Here is an 11,850-nt window from a genome sequence, read left to right on the forward strand (position 1 = left end):
GAATTATAATGAACAGAGTAGGGTTGATTTACGGGCGAGTTGGTGAAAAAAAGATCAATTATTGTTAATATTACAATCATAAAATGGGATGAAATTTTCTGCTCCTAAAAATGCAAAATGTCTCCTTAACTTTTTCAACAGGAGACGAAGTGCCGAGTTTCACCTTTTGCTAAGTAAATTAATCATTTCGCAGGTTACATCATTATTGTCTTCATCTCAATGCGTGGCTTGGGTGAAAATGAAAAAAAAAAAAACTCACTATAGCTTGAATTGAGCATCTGGGGGCTTAGAAGGTGCTTAGTTCACTTGTATGGCTTGGGTCGGCTCTGAAGTTTGCTTGTTGTACATGATACAAAACAATGCCATGTACAAGTACACGATACCTTCTTAAAGAACACTTTTGCAGCATTGCCCTCGGTCCTAAATTCTAATTACCTGTATACAATAGCATACCAGTACTGTTTTCCTGGATATGATCTAGTGAATACTTAATATGTATTAATTACAACGAAGTGTTTCTTTTTTAAATGTGACTTCTTTTTTTATTCTTCCAAACTGTCTTCATCGAAAGTTTCTTAATAAAAATGGGTACATACAGTACTTGCATTGATTCAGGACGCCACAGGGAGGCGCTCTGCGTGTGGCACTGGAACTGCAAGGTCTTCGAAAAGCCATCGATCAATAAATTGCATATACAAATTATCACAATAAATTCATATATTTGGAATCCAATATATCATTGATAAGTGATACAGTACATGATACAACGAGCAAGGCATTGTTCCGTTTTATGTTAGCCTCTAACAACCACAAGCACCGCCCTCGTGGGACAAGCCGTGTAAAAAAATGAGTGCTGCTGCTTACACAGTCACTGACGTTTCTTGTAGAATTTGGCAAGACTGTATTGCTAGCCAACGAGACCATATCGTGGGGGACATATAAGTTAAAAAAAATAATAAAAAATCGGAGTACTGTCCAACCAGAAGGTAATCTAATGATGAATCTTGTTTGTAGTTTGTTTACGTCGCACCCCACAGACGTACGCCCTGTGGATATAAATCGTAAACGTGAACTCAACGTTTTGATCAACGATGCAAATATATTGGTTTGCGTCGATTAGAAGAAACTTCCCTGTGCTAGTTATAAAGCTTCACAGTGACATCAAGAAAGAGTTAAGATTCATGCAAATTACGTCAACGCAGTGCTTCTTGGGCGACGGAAATATCTGTTTTTAAATGTGCACTTCATGGCGCCTTTTCGTCTTCTTCGGCCTTCGATTTAGCAGTGTTGATGCACGTATTAACTTGTTGCTGCCTTTTGCGTGTTTTTGTATGATTGCAACAACAAAGGACTTCAACTGCCAGGGGCGCAGATTCCTTGAAGTTGCAGCCCGTTAGCAATCGCTTTTTCGTGGCACTCATCAGATGGTCATCTAAGTATTCCATATTTATCTTTGTCCTGTTTAGAAGCATTTGCATCGAAACCTTAAACTGGATCTGTAATAAAGGGAAATTTAGACTTGGCTAAAACGACAGCTGTCGGTAACGTAGACTTGCTAAATCCCATGCTAGCGTTCTCACCAAGCAATACTAATGAATGCTTGTGTTTAGTTTAGTTTAGTTTAGTTTAGTTAGCTACAAAACTCATTCGGACATTAGTGCGCTCATTTTGGCGCACATAATGTATCAATGATGCTAGATTGTCTTTGATATGTCACAGTACTAAAACTGCAAGCTCATGTTTTTTTTTTCTAGCTACATGTCTTCTCCAAATGAAGCAGAAGAGGATGGGTTGGATGAAGTGGAGTTTGTATGTGTGAGTCAAACATATTACTTGTTAAAAACATAAAAGTACAAAATAGTATTTGTATATACATCGAGTCTTGTGCACAGCCACACAACATGCTAAATTTGGGAATGTATACATTTTTGCATCCATTCGGTACTTTAGAAGGTGATATTCTATGGAAGTAAATTAGTGCCACCAGGATTTTAATATGAAATGCCACAGAAAACAGGATTTGAATTTGACAATATCAATAGTTGCTACAATTCGCTGTCTGAAATTCAACTGGCTACAATTCGGTGTCTAAAATTCACTGTCTGTGCCACCAGGCAGGGTTGCTTCAGGTCAGAACTGAACACGCAGCCAATCGCAGTTACGCTTTCTGAGTCACATGATGTCACTTACTAAGAAAGCGTAACTGGATTGGCTGGCTGTTTGGTTCTGATCTGTAGTAAACCCTGCCTGGTGGCACAAACGATAAACTTTAGACAGTGAATTGTAGCCGGTTGAACTTCAGACAGCGACTTGTAGCAACTATTGATAATGTGATCACTTTACATTTCAAATTCAAATCCTGTTTTCTGTGGCATTTCAAATTCAAATCCTGGTGGCACTAATTTACTTCCATAATAATATGACAATGAGATGTTTTTGGGTACTTTCCACAGGAGGGCCAACTCAGACCGGTGCTGGAGTGTGTTGATCTGCTGACCGATAGCGACGAAGAGGGTTGTTCGTTCTCATCAAGAACGGTGAGAATCCAAACACAAATACATATTGGGATAGATGCTAATGCGGTAGAATTTCATTCATTCCTTCACTTGGCCTGTACTCTCTTGAAGATCGAAAATAAAATTGACCGTCAAAAAGCGCATGTTGCATCTACTCTGGATAGACTGGCGCTGCAGGTGGCCCAGGAGAAGCAGGAAAGAGCAGACAAATGTCGAGCCTTCAAGGTAAGGAAATGATTCAATTTGAACAGCTGTGAGGGAAATGAATTCAGTCAATTGCGAATTGCTGATTTTTTTGGGCGGTTCTATTAAATTTAAAAAATCTGAATGTTCCTGTATCCATGCCAGTAATCTTGATCAGAATTCTTAGTTCAATACAATTTTAGTAGCACGCCAAAAGAATTCAGGATCACGACTGAATCCATAGGAAATACTGTACAGTTCTGTGCCTCATGAGAAAAAAAACTGTGCAAGTTTTTTTTCGATCAGCTTTATTTTCATCATTTGGAAATCATAAATCTGTAATTAATGTAAAATGCTCTCACTATTGTCAGTAGTAAGTCTACTACTGCTACTTAAAAGTTGTGTGAAAAAATGTTTGCCCTCTACCTGATTTTCTTAGGGCAGGCCTGGCAAACCCGCGGCCCGCGAGCCTCATGCGGCTCTTTCACTACGTTCATGCGGCTCTTTAGGAGCTTTCACGTGAGATGCGTCAAAAATGCTTGGCTGGCGCTGTCATTCACTCCCCCTACAGCTAGATGGCACACTGACCATGTAAGCCTGTTTGAGTGCCGTCAAATGAGCGACAAGAGAATCTTTGGTGTGACATCATTTGTGTTGTAAACAATTTCCGTCAAGTTACCTCTTGAAATGGCAGGGAAAAAAAAGCACAGCCAAATGAAAATATGAAGAAGAACACAGGACGTTTTTGCCAGAGTGGGAGAGTCTATATTTTTTTGTTGAATGTAATGGCAAGCCGATCTGCCTTAGATGTCACGCAGTATTAGCGCATGCATGACAAAGCTTCAAATCTTCACTTCAGCTCACTCCACCCTAACATCGAACAGGAATTTCCAAAAGGGACTGAACTTCGCAAGAACAAGTTTGTCGCTTTGAAAAGCCAGGCAGAAAAGCAGGTGCAGTTTTTCCAGACTGTAACGCTTGCAGCATATCAGCTGGCTTGGAACATAGCACGGGCTAAAAAGCCATTCAACGAAGGGGACTTCATTAAAAAGGCCTCATTGACACCATTGAAATCTTGGCTCTTGGAGACAACAAACTAAAACGGAGCGTATCAGATGTTCAATTGTCCCACCACAGTGTTGAACGCAGAATATTGGATATTAATACAGCTGTTGAATCACAGTTGACCTTCAAGCATATGAGTATTTTAGTGTGGCATTGGATGAGAGTTGTGACATACAAGAAAGACAAGACTTGGTTGAACGAGCACACAATTTTTTTTTTTTTTTAGAATACTGCCCTGTGGTCTTGGTTCTCTGAAGGAGTATTTTTCTTGTTATAATGTTGGTTTGTGACATTTACAATAAAGCTGGCTAAGCAAAGGTATGTGTCTGAGGACGGAGTAATGTTTGTGTGTATGATGTGGCTCTTTGCCGTAAGACAGTAAAAAGTGTGGCTCTTCATCTATGACTGGTTGCCCCCCCCCCCCCCCAGGGTTAGTTTTTTTTTTTTTGCCTTGTTTTAACCATCATTATGCTGGGGGACAGAAGTTTTCCTGTGGCCACTAACAGTGAGACCTGGAAGGGGCATGATTGGGAGGAACAGGCCCCCCAATCTGAATTCAACCAGTGTTCTGTTATTGGACTTGTCATCGCAGCTTGTCCATAGCGAACACGATGTGCATTTGACACCAGGATAACCTAGGCTGGAGTTCAATGACCAACTTTTCAGTTGTGTCATTGGACTTGCAGCCGCATACCTTAGTTACGCTGGGGAAGAGAAGGGCGGATGGGTCAACTGATCACCACCTGGTGGTGTGTTTACTCCGATGGTGGGGGAAGATGCTGGTCTGACCTGTTAGGCCCAAACGTATTGAGGGTCTGATGTAAACGTCTGGCAGAATTCACTCTCAGGTGTTTAAATTCAATTGACCAGGAGCTTAATAGACTGATAGCTGCAGTGTCTGCAGTTGATGCTCACTTTGGATCGGTCCATTGGGGTGATGAGGGAGTTAAACCGAAAGGCGAAGCGCTCAGTTTACCGGCTACGTTCCTACCCTCATCCATGGTCACAAGCTGCGGGTTGTGACCGAAAGAATAAGATACCAGATAGTAGCTGCTGAAATGAGTTTCCTCAGCAAGGTGGTCGGGCTCTCCAATTAAAGATAGGGTGAGAAGCTCGGTCATCCGGAGGGGCACAGAGTTGAGCTGCTGCTGCTGCTCCTTTGCATTGGGAGGAGGCAGATGTTCGGGCATTCGATTAGGAATCCTCCTCGATGGTTCCCCGGTGAGGTGTTCACTGAGAGGAAGGCGCAGGGACGATCCAGCAAAGACTGTGTCTCCCTTCTGGCCTGGTAAAACCTTGGGGTCCGCCTGGAAATGCTGTAAGAAGTAGGCGAAGAGAGGCAAGTCTGATTTTTCCTGCTTAAGTAACTGCCTCTGTGACGTGAAGAAAATGGATAGATGGATGAATTTCACAATACAGGAGAAACAGAAGTAATTCATTTAGAATCAGCTCCACCACGTCGATGTATGTAGTCAAGTGAAGTTTGTTTCTATTGCACTTAATCACAAGTTTCAAACGGTTTCATAGGTAAAAACAACACCATGTTCGTAATGATGGTAATTTAACATTTTGGTTTCCACATACCTGTTTTCCCCTGTATGTACGGTTCTTGTGTCTGAATATGTCACTCTATGTTATGTTATTATTGTTTTATTCAGGAGAAACAAATTCAACAGAGAGTTCATGGACAGCAGGAGATTGCGTTTAGTTCAACAAATGGACTGACTTCAGAGGCAAAGCGCTGTGTGGATATGTGGCTTAAGATGCCTGGTATGTTATTCATGTGATATACTGTATAAATAAAATGAAATTTCCTGTACAATATTGAATACTATATATAACTAGTTATAAGCAAACTCAAAGTAAAAGTTGCACAATCTGGTCATAGGCTGCAGTTACTTACTTTACAACAATTTTATACTCTGCTTTTTTTTTTTTTTCAGGTCTCCAGCCTGGAACGATCAGTTCTGGCTCTGTAAGACGACGAAGGCCCGTTTTCCCTATGAACACTTCGACTAAACACACATGTCCAGTAATTAACTGTGGTCGTGTTTATGACAATGTGTCTCTGCTTGATGGTCATTTAAAAAGGTTGTTCTCATGCTGTTTTTTTTTCTCTCTCTCTGTATCTAGCGATTGAAATATTTTGTTCTCAATTTTGTGTCTTTTTTGTAGGTTTGACCACTCACCTTGCGATCCAACCATCAGTCTTAAAGGAAGTTCCACCATGCTATTTGCCTGTGTGGCGTGTTGTCGTCATTTTCAGACTAAAGAAGAATGGCGGACACATCTTGAATCTAAGGTTTTTCGACTTCAGCAACTCATGAAAGCCTCCTACGTTGCATACTATTCGTGAAACCAACTTATTCACTTCTTAGGTGTCCTCGTCTCATCCCGAGGGTCACAACATGTCTCAGAGCTACCAGCGCATTGTGTGCTTCGCCTGTCCTGCCTGCTACCTCCTCTTCAACCTGCGGGATGAGTGTCTTCAGCACATGGTGGCAAAAAAACACTTAACCGAGTCCCTCACATTGAGTGGTGAGACTTCTTCATACAAGTATCTATGCACTAATGATCAGTCATCTTCTGCCCTTAAAGTAGCTGAACATATTTTGTCAATCATGTTGTAGATGAGGTGTCTTGCAAATGAGAACTTTTTTTTTCTTATAACTTCTCTTTCTCTCTTTTTTTTTTTAAAGATACCAAAAAAGAAGCAGCGCCAATTCCGGTTTCACAGCACGTTAAGAATCGCCTCATCACCTTGTGCAAAGACACCCCGTTCACAGTTCGATGCTCTATTTGTAACAAAGTGCTGACTTCGCATCAGGCAGCTCAAGCTCACTTTAAGTATGTCCCAATATCTGCCATATATGTTATGAGCAGTTGTTTATAGTCATGATTTACAAAAATGCTTCACCTGAACATGTTTTTAAGAAGACATCTGACTGAATAATAACACTACTCCTACTAATATAATGGGAATAAAATATGCTTAGTTTGTAAATTTTTACTTCAAGATCATCGTTAGCTTTCTATCCCCACTGGTCTGAAATTTAGATTTAAAAACCTTGATATCCTTTGCTCTGTTTTTCCATATCTTATTTTGTAGTACTGTATTTCTGTCCCCAGTGTCAACTGCAGACATGGCTGTGCAGTGGCCAAGGCTGAAGAAACAGTGATGCAAGTAGTGAAACAGCTGCAAGTGCGAGGCCAATGCACCCTCTGCTGTCTAATTTTCTTGAGCCAAGCGGAAATGGAAGGTCACAAAGAAGCCACCAAACATGAAGTGGAGGTCAACAGGACGATGGAGCGAGCTCTTCTTCAGTACGGAAGGTATCATGGAAAAATACACGGCTACGGGGCCAATCATGAGGAGAAAATCATCGGAACACCAATTCATAGAATAATTGTAACCAAGAGACTGGATGAAAAGATACCAGTCAAGCGGCAAAAATTAAGTAGCTGTACCACAGCATGGTTCTGCGAATGTGGTCTAAGGTTCTCAGAGGAAACCTCAGCCAGTAGTCACCTCTTAGCTGTGAACCAAATCTTCTACCAATGCGGCGTTTGTGGCAAACACATGGGAGAATCTTCTATCACCCGCTTGCACATGAGCCGCTTTCACGGGGGCGCACATCTCTCCAACTTCTTTTTCTACTGCCGAAAGTGCAAAGTAGAAATGCCTCGCTTGGAAGATATTATGTCACACGTGTCGGAAGTACACACCGGGCACACTTTCTTCATGGAACAGGAAGTGCCTGAGGATGTCAAGCCATCGACAAGCAACAGCAGTAAAACAGACGTGTTCTCCTCCATGTCCATAATGAAGCGCATCCCGGAGGAGGCGACATCCTCTTGTAAAGCGTCGTCGACTTGGATGTGCAGGATGTGTGAGGACGTGTTCGACTCCGAGGCCTCTGTCCGCAAGCACTGCGGTGACCTGGGCACCCACAGCTTCCAGAGGTTCGTCTGCGGCCACTGTCCACAGAAGTTCTTCAAGGAGTCCACCGTGCGGCGTCATTGCGCCAATGAGCATGACGGGCAGGTGAAGAGCGCCTACTTCTGTGGCCTCTGCGACAGCATGCAGTTTGAGTCGGAAGAAGAGTTCCTGCAGCACTACGACAGCCTGCACAGTAAAGATTACTACTGTATAGACAACAACGATCTTATTCAGCCCACTGAGAGCATCTCACTTACTACAGAGTCATGTCCCTGCATGAGCTCAAAGAAGAACAGAGATGAAATGAAAGTCACCTACACACGGTGCATGAAGGCACTGGCCTCTAAAGGTCTCTGTCAGTATGTGTGTGCTTCTTGCGCAATAACCGTGCCCACCTATGCTCAGATCAAGACTCATGTTCACACCACACATGCTGCCTTCGACATGGACGAGAACTTTGAAGTACAATGCCAAACCTGCGAGGTACGCTTTGCGGATGTTCCAAAGTTCCATAATCACCACCATTCCCAGCACTGTGCATTAGAGCCATGTGTGAGCTCCAGGACCTGTGGGAAAGAAGTAACAAAACCTCAAAGACTGAATGATGTGGAGGTCGAAGCACAGCTAAATGGTATGTACCTTCTTTCATCTTTTGCTTTATTAATTTAAATTTTCACAGTCGTGAACTCCGGCTTCTTGTGGGGGATTAGGACTGAGCCCTGTTGTGAATTACTGACATCCTCGCATAATTGATGCCACCCAAGGTAATTGTCTCTATATTCCACAAGATGGTGGCAAAGCACTACTTCAATCTAAATTAAGCTCCTCAACTTCATTGTGTTCCTTGGCATTTCGATGTTTAACATAGCGTGAAAGCATTACTTTTACTGCTTTGGCCTTCAGGTAATAATGGAGCAGCTGTTTAAAAAAAAAAAAAAAAGTCCCCATATGAGAATTTGCCAATACTGTACAGTAAATGTGTGGGGTTTACTGTACTTACAATGAATGGCTCTGTTAAAATTGAGCTAGATGTTATCTTTAATGGGTTGGGACCACGCTGATCTGAACTCCTTTCTTTGCTACTGTTGTATGGGCCAGAATAAGGCGAGGCAAATTGATATAGCACGTTTCATAGACAAACGAAATCAATATGCTTTACATAATTAAATCAGAGTAAAAACAGTTAAGAAAAACAAAGTACAGAAACATAAAACACTTTAAAACCGACACATTTCCAAACATTTGCAGCGCAAGAAAAAATAATAATTGAAAATCATGGGAAGGGGAAGAATTGTTTTAACCTGGATTTTAAAATATTCACACTTTGAGCTGACTTGATATCTGTTGGCAACTTATCCCATTTGCTATCACAAAAAGTAAATGTTGCTTTACCATGTTTTATTTGGACTCTGCACTACTATTTGACCTCAGTCTGTAGATCTCCGAGCCCTGCTGGGTTTATGGTCTTATTACCATTTCTTTCATTTATTTCGGACATAAACAATTTAGTGATAGACCAGTAGCAGAACTTAAAGTCTGTTCTAAAGCTGGCTAAGAGCCAGTGTACAGACTTTAGAATTGGTGTGATATGTTCTGATCGCGTCATTCTGGTCAGAACCTGAGATACAATATTTTGAATGCAGGGATGAAAATTTTCCCCCGATCGGCGGATTTCAGACTTTTTCAGACCAAAATGACCATTCTCGAGATAAGCGCAAATCCGTTGAGAAAATTTCAGGGGGGTAGGGTATTGTGCACCTGCCGCTCGGTGGTGGGCTCCGAGCTGCAAGTTGAGCTTAGTTCTAGCACAAGCACGACTATCTTAGGCCGTTCTAACTTGCTCGGTAGTGTAAATATTTTCATTTTGCGACATAAACATTAAAACTCGTTTGCGGCAGATTACTCGATTGAACAACAGAGTTATAAAGTATAACGATCCAATCGTGTTAGTGGTTAATCGAGTTTCACCATTGCCATGTACATGTGTTCTCGGTTCTCAGAAATCGCAGTGTAACTTGTTAGTTAGCCAAGTAATGGCGCGTGGGACTTTGCGCGAACTGAGCGACGGTGTGTTCCAGGTTTTACAATGGCGAAAGTGTTGGAAAAAAAGGATGAAGATCGAGCGAGGGCAATTGACAAGGATGCTGGAGTCAAAAACTGTTTTAGATGGGCGTGGCTGGAAAATATCAGTGACATATGTAAATAATTGTATATAAACTATTCATTGAAATATTACAAACTTTGAATTGATTAAATTCTTGAAGAGAAATATGGATAAAGCAGCCTCCAGCACATATGTGGTAAGGTAATTTTTATTCATATTATTCTAAAAACTTGTGCTTCATCTCTACACTATACTAATTCTATGAATAACTGACTGCATATCAAAAAGAAAATATAATGGTGTATCCATAAACAGTGAAAGAGATTGAAAATTCATTCTGAAGTTTGGCAAATGGTGAAACTCTTATATGTAATGTGCTTCAAATAAGTACAATATTTCAAGCATTGAAGAAATGAAACTGATATTTCAATTTTTGCTGTACTGGTAGAGCACCAAACAAGGGACATTTTTTCCACAAATACAGTTAAATTCAGTGTTGAAATTAATGGTTTTGGGGCTAACAAATTGCTAAAATCGGTCAGCTTCCGGGGGCTTCGCCCCCTTGGCCCACGACGGGGCGCTGCCCCTGCACCCCGCTGAGGGCCTTCGGACTTTGGTCATTCCACCAAGGTTTCAGTCTTATGAGTTCTGCCCTGGTGTGGGTGTACTTGAACTTCAACATTGCATAATAGTGTTCTTTAGATCGGAAACTGACTCAACGTTGTCTCTGCTGGTTGCAGCCGAGTCATGCACTGCCTTGCTTCAAGACAGGATTCATAAACTAACACTATTATACTCCGTAAACAATCATTTGTATCTATGGCTTCCACTCAGTTAATGTAAAGTGAATTTAAAATTTGAACCCCCTCCCACCCCAGCCCCCTCAGCAGGCGCACTGCAAAGTGCTGTGTTTAAAGTGGAGCAGGCTGAGACGCATGTCAGTCAAACCCTACATGCCTCTGGGTCACCAGGTAAACAAACGCACTTTCATATTGCATTCTCATTTGGTTTTCCGTAAAGTAGTGTACTTGCATACTTGCTTTCACCAATGTTTAGATTGCGACATGAAAAGTAATGGTAAGTTTGTTTTTAGTGGCCGAAATCAGTGTAGACCACACAAGAATTTGGGACACATAAATATTGTATGTTAACATTTATTTATTGGGCCCGACTAATTTCCAGGGAGGAAAAATCACTCTGAACACCCCAATACCCCCCCCCCCAACACACACACCACAAGTATTTTTCTCTGGAAAATCCGACACTTTTGAGAATTGGGTCTTTGTTGACTTTTGATCGCAAGAGAAAATGCATTTTTTTTTTTGCCCGATTGTTGATTATTGTATGTAATTGTGAATACAGATTTAAAGAGAGGCATTAGAGAACGAATGTTGTTTCAGTTATTTTTGTCTTCCACGACAGATGAAACTGATGAAGATGTAAAAAAAGCGATGGCTTTGAGCACAGATGACAGAGAATCAGCAGGTATGCGATTACAGCCAAGGCTGGTGTAAGATGTTAGTTTTTAACCTGACCCCTAATGTTTTTCTTTTACAGAGTTAGAAGAGGCTCTTCAAAGAAGTCTGTTGGACTTCTGAGGAGACGCTTTTTGCACATTGTTCATGAATAACAAAAGGTTTTTTGACTTTATTTCAACCCTGGAAACAAAACATTACATCACCACTGTCAATTCTGGTTGGAATATATTCAAAGAGTAGTTTGTACTTGGAAGGTGTCAACACATGGTTTTTGATGGCAACATTGACACTGCAAGTGTAGCCACATAGCCACACTGTTCCACACTGGTTTTTATTTTAACACACAAAAGCCAAGGAAAAGTGCACTCCAAGGAGTAATTCTTGTTCACATCAATTCTCCAGCTCCATTTTCTACCAATGGAGTCTTGTTTAATTGTGAATGGAACTGTTAAAACACCTTTATTAAATGAAAATAAAAGAAAGTCATATGATCCATTGGCGATCTGATGGTTTTAACGTGTGCTGTGTAATTATAACTGCTTCACATTATTTCTAGAATCATTA

At 41.2% G+C, this 11,850-nt stretch overlaps 1 protein-coding gene across 6 annotated transcripts; it reads left to right on the top strand.

Annotated features, from left to right (window-relative positions):
• The first annotated feature begins 827 nt into the window (after positions 1 to 827).
• On the top strand, positions 828 to 11,781 carry znf451 (zinc finger protein 451). 6 transcript variants are annotated; one of them, XM_061837216.1, is made up of 13 exons: positions 828 to 986; positions 1,755 to 1,815; positions 2,454 to 2,537; positions 2,628 to 2,741; positions 5,423 to 5,534; positions 5,708 to 5,855; positions 5,940 to 6,066; positions 6,143 to 6,302; positions 6,464 to 6,611; positions 6,894 to 8,335; positions 10,687 to 10,779; positions 11,231 to 11,293; positions 11,366 to 11,781. In XM_061837216.1, the coding sequence occupies exons 2-13, from the start codon at positions 1,759 to 1,761 to the stop codon at positions 11,404 to 11,406; spliced, it is 2,589 nt and encodes an 862-aa protein (XP_061693200.1). In that variant the 5' UTR covers positions 828 to 986; positions 1,755 to 1,758; the 3' UTR covers positions 11,407 to 11,781. The 6 variants fall into 6 exon arrangements, with proteins under 6 accessions (XP_061693200.1, XP_061693199.1, XP_061693204.1 ...); XM_061837215.1 differs by lacking the exon at positions 828 to 986 and adding an exon at positions 1,077 to 1,171; XM_061837219.1 differs by lacking the exon at positions 828 to 986 and adding an exon at positions 1,269 to 1,292.
• Positions 11,782 to 11,850: the final 69 nt, after the last annotated feature.

This window comes from Syngnathoides biaculeatus, chromosome 12, assembly GCF_019802595.1.
Source record: "Syngnathoides biaculeatus isolate LvHL_M chromosome 12, ASM1980259v1, whole genome shotgun sequence".
NCBI lineage: Eukaryota > Metazoa > Chordata > Actinopteri > Syngnathiformes > Syngnathidae > Syngnathoides > Syngnathoides biaculeatus.

What these genes read in the sequence shown, in the direction of transcription:
- znf451 (XM_061837215.1), top strand. Translation starts at nt 1,092, where the DNA reads ATGCAAATATATTGGTTTGCGTCGATTAGAAGAAACTTCCCTGTGCTA. An exon ending in ATGAAGTGGAGTTTGTATGT is followed by an intron (nt 1,816 to 2,453) that starts GTGAGTCAAACA and finishes TACTTTCCACAG; the next exon opens with GAGGGCCAACTCAGACCGGT. An exon ending in GGTCGAAGCACAGCTAAATG is followed by an intron (nt 8,336 to 10,686) that starts GTATGTACCTTC and finishes CTCCCACCCCAG; the next exon opens with CCCCCTCAGCAGGCGCACTG.